Below are 9,686 nucleotides of genomic sequence, written 5' to 3'. Positions count from 1 at the left end.
GCCCAATTAGTTTAGTAAAGTGAGCCCACATGAAAAATTAGCATAAATGGGCCAATTGAATCTTTTACAATGTGAACATGACTAGTGACCTTTTAATATTAAGTTGTTATATAGTGAAACTTCCAATACTTTTTACTCTAAGTTTTAAATATATAAAATTTTATTTTCAAGAAATTTATGATCAAAATTTATTAGTTTGAACCTTAAAATTTCAATTATGTCAAGCATAAATTGAAAAATAGAGGGTAAATTTTATATTTACAAACTTTATATGGTATGATTATTGTATGATGAACAATCAACATAAAATATATTTGCATGAAATTTGGTATGCACTTTTATTGAGTATTTATCAAAGATGACATAGCGGGTTTAATTTTTTAACTTTTTTTTTTAGAAAAATTGAGAATAATAAGATTCTGAAAAACAAGGTGAAGGATACAAATACCCGTTTTTGAGATTAAACATTTAATTTATATCGGAAGTTCATCTAATTTTTTGGTAAGTTAATTGTTTCAAAACTAACTTCATAAGTATGCGGCTGAAATTAAAAATGCTCGTACGAGTTTTGATATTTATGCCTGAAGTGTAGCTTCGTATAGACTAAACATAAAATATATTTACTTGAAAAAAAAGCTTTTGGTATAACTCGCTAAAATAAAATTCGGATATTTTTCGTATAATATACAAAGAAAAAGACCAAATAACTACTAATCGTATTCACTGTGTTCTCACTTGAAAGAGAGTGGGTAGATTGATGTTCCAATCATTTTCTTGTTTGACATATTTTAATTTGCTCAATTCAACTTTATTTAAAGATTGAGTTGATTTAAATTAATAAATGTATAATTTAAATTGATCCATGAATCACTTTGTAAAGAATTGATTTTTGTGTGATATAATATATCATAATAAAGAAAAAGAACCCATCAATTTCATATGCTAATTAGGCAAATAATAAGAAAAAAATAGAAATTAAAACTTGATAAGAGCTAAGGCCGTAATCTAATTAGTTTAACTTAATCGTGACAGTTTGGATTTTGAGTCTTAAACAAATCTAATTTTTTACGTAAATTTTTTATATATCTTTTAAATATTTTGGATTATCAATTATTGTGATTTATAGTACTTTTTACGTAATTTACAAATATATAAATTTTATTTTTAAAAAAATTAAAAATTCCATACACTTATTTTATCAAGCTTAAATTATATGTTTCTCGAAAAAAAATTTATAATATAAATTAGGACATAGAAATATTATATTATAGTAAATAGAAAAAAGAAAGTGATGACGTAACTATCCAATTTTTATCTGATGCGCTTCAAGCCTTCAACTAAAATAATAATAGCTCATCTTGTATTTTTAACTCCTAGTGTTAAGATAAAATTGTATATTTTGTCTTTCAATTTTTGTTCCTTAAAACGGATTTGTGTCAAATGGGTTGTTCTTTTCATTCTGGTTCTTTAAATGGGTTGGTAGTTAATCCTTACCCTTTAAAATTGATTGACGTTTAATTTTTGTCCTTTTAGCAATCGTGTTTATACTTAATAGGGCATAAATTCTTTAGAAACTGTAGTCATGCCCTGACATAATTATGATATGAAAATATTTACTTAAATTATGGATGAGAGGCAAATGACCAAAATGTTAACCCATGGTAAATGGAAGCCCTCAAGAAGATAGCCCATTCCAAAATGATGATAAATTATGAACACATCCAAACTAATTGGTCCTGTGGCACTTGACTTGGCAAATCAAAGAAAGTAGCAACTTACTAGTATACATTTTAATTCAAAGTGAAAGGGGGAAAAAAAATGCTATGTATTTATTCATGTAGTTTCAAGCCAAAAAAGGACATGTAGCTACAAAAGAATAATGAACCCTAAACTAGGGAGAAGGCAACAGGCTTGACATTAAATCAGAGGGCTATTTGGGAATACCCATTTGCACCTCACAAGAATTGGATCAACTTGTTAAAAATAAAAATGTACATGAGAGAATTCACCTACTATCTATCTGCAGTGGAATAACAAGGAGAGAGGTTCTCCTCCCTGGACAAAGAACAATAACAATCACCACTGTGCTACTTGCCCCAACTTTAGAGGCCTGCACAAAGAACTCTTCTTTAATCTAATGCTTACCTTTCTTTATCGTGTTGTTAGAGAATATCTGTGTGTTAGCAAAGTCGATGCTCCTTTACTTTTTCAGTTACCTATCTATTCAATCCATCCATCCGACCTCCAAACCCTAAAACTGAAGGACCTCTGACTTTCAAACGCTTCGACCCACTCTCTGTTCTCCCTGGTTCCCTCCTCTTACTCTGCCCCAATTCAAACGGTAACCTATCATCTCTCTTGTGCTCATCTTGTTCATAACCAACCCCTTTCTTCAACTTAATACAGACTGGAACTGTACCACCTCTCACTGACTTGTCTCTGGGATGGAAGTCCAATGCTTCCTTCGATTGGCTTGAAATAGCAACGGACCTATGATTTATATCACAAGTCGAGGAATGCTCTGGCAAACACAATGACCCCAATCGTCCTGATTGATGTTTCTTTAATCTTTTAAAACTCTGCAAAGTACAAGGAGAGGAACTTCAGAGCTGAAGGATATGAATATACACTCAAATTGGTCATTGAAATTACATTCAAAACTGAAAGGATACTAATTTCTAACAGACAATTAGTTTCACTTTCTAAACAACAAATCACGTCAAGTTGAAGAAATTTGTAAGGCAACAAAAAAATTCCCACATTCCCCCCAAGCTGGATAAGAAAAGAGAAGGAAATTCACCAGCAAACATGGAACCCTAACATACGAAGACAGAAGCGATGATAAGAACTGTCCTTGCACTTGTATTTACAAAGGAATAAATTGTACGCATATGGAAAAAAGAAAGAGAAAAATAAAGCATTTAATCACACATTTTCACCTCTTATCAAACTAATTGATGAATATTTGGTTTTAACTAAAAAGCATCAATGCTTATTGAACTCTACCTGATTTTCAACGTTGATAGACATTGAATCATGTACACTTCTATGTTCTGCTCGAGGACGTCTCTTCACTCTGAAAACCTCTGTATCAGACTCATCACTGTCTTGATCTATAATAGTTCTACAATCCGTCTCTTGAGCTACTTTCTGATGGACTTTACTGCTAGCACTTGATGAAATCTCCGATCTTTCACTCCCACAACTAAAAACATCACCATGGAGCTTCATTGATGAACTATCCCCTAAGTTACAGTTAGCATTTCCCTGTACCTACAGTTGAGAGCTGGATTAGCTTGAGATCATATAAAGCAGTAATGCTTTTTCAAGACAAAACTTGAAGAACGTTGGCATATAGAGAATTACACAAAAGAAGACCACTTACATTAACACCAGTTGAAAGATAATCTTTTGGCTCCATTGAAGAGTTGAGATCAGACACAACAGGACCAGAACCATTTGGTGCTTCCTCATAAATTGTTTGTTCAACTGAGTCCTCTGGCCATTCAAAATTGATTTCACAATATGGAACATAACCATCATCCTCGGCTCGTGGAAACATTTTTAAAAGTTTAGAAAAGTCATCAGTTTTTCTGTGTTGCTGTTGAACTTCATGCAGAACTACCTTATCCTGCTCAAACTGTCTAGCTGCAGTTTCCATGTCCAAAATATCTTCCCTTAGGCAAAGGGTTCTATTGCTGCCGCAAGGAAAATCAAGTGACCTAGGTTCTGATCAACAACAGCCAAACAACCAATCATCAGTTTCACAAGCACAGCCAATTTAACTAGACAATGAAAAGAAAGAAAAGGTTCATTCTAAAATACCATGGCGAAGGCACACTGCATGTGCATAGCAGTTGCAGTTAAGGTAAGCTACATAACAATCACGCTTGCATATGCTGCAAAGAATGGTACCATGTGTGAATAAAGATATGCATGAAAATGCTTTTAACCTTGCGAGGCACCAACGAGCACGATGCTGAAACCTCATCAAATTCAAAAAAGAAACTTTGATGCTACGATGAGTGATCAAGTCTGAAGAGGAATAGTCAGGATCTTCCAGTTTCAAACTCGTACACAGAAGCATTGCTTCTTTGCAGAGAAGTTCCTCATGGGGAAGTAAGGGCACCCTGTTCAAAAGTGCATAGCGACGGCTAGAAATTGAACCCATAGGAAACCAATCGCCAGTTGCAAAGTTAACTGCCTCACCACAATTAAAACCTGCATAGAAAGAAATAAAATTTTATGTCCTTAAAGGAACCAGAACAATCAAGTATAAAATAGTGGAGGAAAAGATTATTATTTGTTTGGGATGTGTCTGATTAAGCAGGTTTCACGCACATGTTTCCTTGGACTAAAATCAGGAAAAACAGACTTTTATGGGTTTAAAGAAAGGAAGACTCTTACCATGACTAAATCCTGCATGATACGCTCTAGGAAAAGTTACTACGAATTCGCCGGGCTTTTGAACAGCTCTATACACAGGTACACCATGCTCTGACAAAATATTTGGAGGAAACAGTGTTGTCTTCCCCAAAAGCACATCAAAAGCTCCATCCTCTCCATCAGCTGATAAGATATCATTGGTGTACACATGCTCCCGGACGACCTTCTCAAAGTCAAGTGCTGCATGACCTGGAATACCGTACCACGTTTTTGCTGCCCCACAGTGCTGATAATTGATACTACAAACAGACAAAAAGATGATCAGGCCATGAAATAACAAGGACTAACACGGTTCAAATCAAATAATACATACCTATATAAGTAGTGGTCTTCCACATGCCAAGCAAACATACTAAATAGCATTCCAATATACAACATAGGTTCAGTAACTCCCTGAAAATTAACACTTGAATCAATCAGAAACTGAGACACATTTTCTGTTTGTTCATATTTCCAATAATAGATGATGAGAAAAGGTAATCATGATACCGGGATTGATTTTTCGAGGAGCCGCAGTACTGATTTAGGCAACCGAGAAAGTTCCTGATAAAAGAAAGTAGAGAACATAATTAGAACTTGATAAGTAGTTATTCAAATCAATAAGGCCACCGTTGACCTCTTTAGGACTACAGCTAAATGTTGACAGGAGGGGGAGAGTTGTGGTCTATGAAACTAAGCAGGAAATGAAATAGGTAATACATTATTTGCCTAGGGACCAGAAGGGGGGTAAAAGAAGAAGACCAAAAGAATAGAAAATCAAACAAAGGAGGACTTGAGAGGGAGATATCTCCAAAACATGACAAGAGTCAGAAAAACATGTAAATAGGAATCACACCTTCAAATTCCATTTGCTTTTTCCGAGCTGATCATTTGGAGAAGATGAGAACGCACTACCATCAACATCACAGGCATATTCTACACTATCAGTCTTTCCACAAGCTATTTCATGCCAAAATTCTTTTTCCAAGTATGTAGGAGGAAGGCATCCAGCACTATAATATCGACGAGAAAATACCTTGTTCGCCATTTTCTCGAAATCTCTGAATGAATAGTTCCTGAAAGATTACGCTAGTCAAAGTGAGGAATAAAACTAACCAAAGGATGCAATTACCAATTACAAATAAAAACTAACCTTCCACTCATGAAAAAGGTGACCTTGTCATCCGTGTCCCATTCGGCTAGCCGAAGTGGCTGTACCCTAGTAGTAAATTTAAAACCAGCCTTCTCTTTCATCAAAACAACTCCAGCAGGAACAGAAGCAGTTATAGGGGCAACAATCTTGCATATACCTGTGACATTTCAAATATAGCATCAGCTTGTATCAGTCACAATTAAGCCTACCAGCAGCACCATAAATTGCCTAAAGAAAAACTAACACAATCCAGAAAAATCATATAGTATATAATTTTACAGTCAGTAAATTGCAAGAATAGCTGTGAATAATTTATTCTTTTTTTGAAGAGCAACTCCAAATGAAAAAAGGCTAACACATTCTCGCAGAATGCAGAGTCATAGCAAAACCACTGAATTCGTTTGACGAACAAATTAAAACAATGAAGCCTTACCATATTTAGAAGCTTCGGGAGCTAACTTCTGGAGATAAACTAAGGGATCCTCAAACTCCTCTTTAGTTGGACAGTATACTGGACATTCTGGAATTTTATCGATCCAGTCCAGATTGGAAGTGTCAAACTTTGCTACCTTGTGCTTTGAGAAATTATCCTTTCCATTAAAAGAAGCCCCAGATCCTGGATATGAATCAGTATTAACCTGGATTCTAACACCACATGAAGCAGAAGATCGTAGGGCATCTCCTCCGCTTCTACTCAGCATATTGCTGACACAAGAAAGATCATTCAAAGATTCTGTTTTCATTCGTTGAAGCCTCTTTCGCTTCAAAAATTCCAATTTAGCCTCCCTCGACATGCAGACTCTCCCTTCCACCTGCCGCAGTGAAAATAAGTTCAATAGGTGGAAAATGGAAACCAAACAGGATTAAAAAAGAAAATCATAGTACAAAAGACCTCATGCAGCTACATTATGGAATAATAATTGTTATTCAGCTGTAAGAAAAACAGGTCTTACGACAGGGCCAAACCAAAACATCCAGAAGATTTATTCAGAAATCAGAACAGACAGTCAATCATTCGAAGCTTTAATATTGACTTGTAAAGTAGTAAACGTAATGAGACACGGGAACCCACAACACAATGAGGAAAGAGTATGACCCTGAAACATATCGATATCAATTATTAATAAATCCAAGAATTTAAGTTCAGAGAAACCAGCTGTCACAGGCCCTCAGGCCGCAAGCATGTAATTAGCCATCCCTTGCCCTACTGAAGCTTGCAATTACGTCGATTAAGTGCATAGATACAAATGAATTACAGGCGTATAATAACCTGAGAGCACTAGTTATTAACCAAACAAGTATTTAAAAAGTTTTACTCACACAAAACTATGCTTACAAATTATGAAAAAAGTTCAGTGTGAACACTACTAATTCCTGAAACAAAGAATAAACAGGTGTAAACCCAGAGAAGATTAAAACTAACATTAAGAAGATAGTTGACAAATTTAACTTGACAACTGAAAACAATTCAACTACGAACCAAAATCATAGGTTCAAAGAAACTTTTATAAATTTAGTCAACATTTTTTCTGCAACGGAATAAGACGAGGGGTAAAAGTATAGAAGATGAAGAAAGCAAGAGCTATCAAAAACCAGACATGAACAGATATCTTTATAAACGACCCATAATATGACTAATAAGATCTGAAACAAACAGGAAAAATTCCTAAGCAGCACAGAATTGAGTTCGAGAAAAAAAATTCCAGAAATTTGGTGATAGCATCAAACAATTCAATCAGAAATCTATGTAAATACTGAAAAAATCAGCTCAAACTTTCCTTTATAAAACAGTTAATCTTCATTCAATTTTCTCTTTAATGGATAACATGAACAAGCACTCATTACAATATGTGAAATTACTGGTTAATATAAAGCAGCAGAAATAACTGGGAACACATAATGTAAAAGAAGAAGGAAAACTCCATAAGTTTACTCTGGAATCTTAAGAATACTTGAGATCCAAACTTCCAAGCAAGGAACAAAAAATTACATTCAGAACTCAAAATGTTACAACAATACAAAACACATCCAACTCACAACGTACCATCTCATTACGAAGCTTTTCCCTACTCTTCTTCGTCTTCACAGAAAAAACAATACAAAAAAAGGCCAAAAACAACAATACAGCCTTCAGTCAAGCCCTAGATCCTGATCTAGGGCATAAGGAGCCAGAAAAACACCCTTAGGCTCGCCACATTCCCCTAGAACTCCACAAAACGAGTCAAACTCAGAGATCAGAGCGATTCCACCAACCAAGTGACTCAGTTACGCCAAAGGTAAAAGCAATAATCAAACCGAACGAAATACGAAGAGTGAGTGCATTAGAATTTTTCGTCGACTCTTTTCACCGGTAAACGGAAAAGTTGTTCGCCGGCGAGGGGAAGAGGTTTCCCGGCAAGTAGAGAGAGGGAAGAGAGAGAAGAAGAAGGGGAACAGTAAATGGAAATCCAGAAGTATTGGCTTTTAGAAAAAACGGAAAAAAGAGAAAATAAAGGATAATTTATAGTTTTATATATAGAGCAAAAAGCTGGAAATATATTTACTTTTTTATTTTTATTTTTGAAAAATAATATTAATATAAAGATGGAAAATATAATATAAAATTGAATAAAATAATTAATAATTATAGCTTACTGGTAAAAGCTAAGAAGTGTGAAGGAAAGTGGTGGTTAGTTAGGTTCGTTCAACCAAATGCCAGCCGTCCTTCAAACACCCCGTTTTTTGAACAGTTACTAACACGTGCTTTTCCAATAATACCCCTGATTTAATTAACCTAATATATTTGAATCGTGTTTATCTACGTACACATTATTCTCATCATACTCCACATAATAGTAGAATTTTACTAAGCTTGTTTTATTTATTTAATTAAAATTATAATTATCCACATATTATATCAATATCTTTTAATATACTATGCATATCTCTAATTCAAAATTTCAATCAAATTTAATCATATAAGTAAAATTGAAAAGGATGAAATGCTATTTTTTCACAATTTTTTTTTGAAGTAGGTAGACAAATTGAATAGAATTACTTCCATTTTTAGTTCTTAAACTTCAAATGTACTTCTGAATTAATTACAGAAAGCAACATTTCCAAGTTTGAAGATAAAAAAGATAATCAATACATACAACTATAATAAAAACAAAAGTTTTGCATTCTAAAAGTAAGAACAAAATTTTCACATCACACTTATACATACTAAAAAATTCAACAATTCAATTAAAAAAAATCATCATTTAAAACTTTAATATACCAATAAAAATAAATTCAGTAAAATCTGGTAAAATAAAATCTAAACTATGTTTACTTATTCAAATTCTGCCTATGCAAAAAGCTTGTGATTAAGTTTTCTTTTTTTAAGATGAGTAGTATTTATATGGGCTATGTGCTTTTTTCTATTTACAATATTAAAAAATGATTTTGGAATTTGAAAAAAAAAGAAGAAAGGGTAATTTTGGAATTAAAATTGAACAATGAGGAAAGAGGGAAGAAGCAGGAAAAAAGTACTCCTATGTGCTACAGTACACGGAAGAACTTTGTGGACTACTTCTCAATTACTGTATGGACGGTAGAGATTTATCCTTCCGCGTTTTGATGTGAAATCAAAGGTCCATGTGCATAACAGTTACCATATTCACACGTATTGTTGTTAGTTTAACCTACCTTTCTGTTAGTTATACATAGATAATGTGGTATAGTAAATAAACTATCATTTTTTAATAAGAAATCTTAAAATGTAAAAAAAAATTATTGTCATTTGAAACGTGGACCAATGAGGAGAAGGTAAAGATAACTGTGTGCTTTTGCTTTCTGAAATAATTATTTATATATCATAAGAAAGAAATTGCCAGAACGGAAATTGTTGGGCTGTTACATACATGTATCATGTTCCCTTGTGATCAGTTCCGTCACGGGAGATGAGTAAACATTTATAAAAGTCATTACAGATATGAAATGTATCAAAATGTTCTAGATATGTCACGTGAAATATTAAAATGACGTAAGAGAGAATTCTTTTAAAATTTTGGTTACGCGGACGTTGGTTGGAAGAGGGTAATGATTAGAATTTCACACACAGAAAGAGTCAGCGAAAACGAAGGTT

The 9,686-nt window shown here is 33.7% G+C and overlaps 1 protein-coding gene across 1 annotated transcript; it reads right to left on the bottom strand.

The window, feature by feature from the left end:
- Positions 1-1,801: 1,801 nt before the first annotated feature.
- Positions 1,802-9,485, bottom strand: LOC101264047 (lysine-specific demethylase JMJ13-like). The gene is made up of 11 exons (XM_010327271.4): positions 7,623-9,485; positions 6,012-6,390; positions 5,579-5,735; positions 5,282-5,501; positions 4,936-4,989; positions 4,760-4,839; positions 4,408-4,685; positions 3,826-4,221; positions 3,386-3,729; positions 3,007-3,273; positions 1,802-2,579 (listed from the first exon to the last, which is right to left on the bottom strand). The coding sequence occupies exons 1-11, from the start codon at positions 7,623-7,625 to the stop codon at positions 2,217-2,219; spliced, it is 2,541 nt and encodes an 846-aa protein (XP_010325573.1). The 5' UTR covers positions 7,626-9,485; the 3' UTR covers positions 1,802-2,216.
- Positions 9,486-9,686: the final 201 nt, after the last annotated feature.

This window comes from Solanum lycopersicum, chromosome 8 (genome assembly GCF_036512215.1).
Source record: "Solanum lycopersicum chromosome 8, SLM_r2.1".
NCBI classification, from domain to species: Eukaryota; Viridiplantae; Streptophyta; class Magnoliopsida; order Solanales; family Solanaceae; genus Solanum; species Solanum lycopersicum.
Note: the sequence above shows the minus strand (reverse complement) of the source record. Positions and strands in the feature narration are given on the sequence as shown.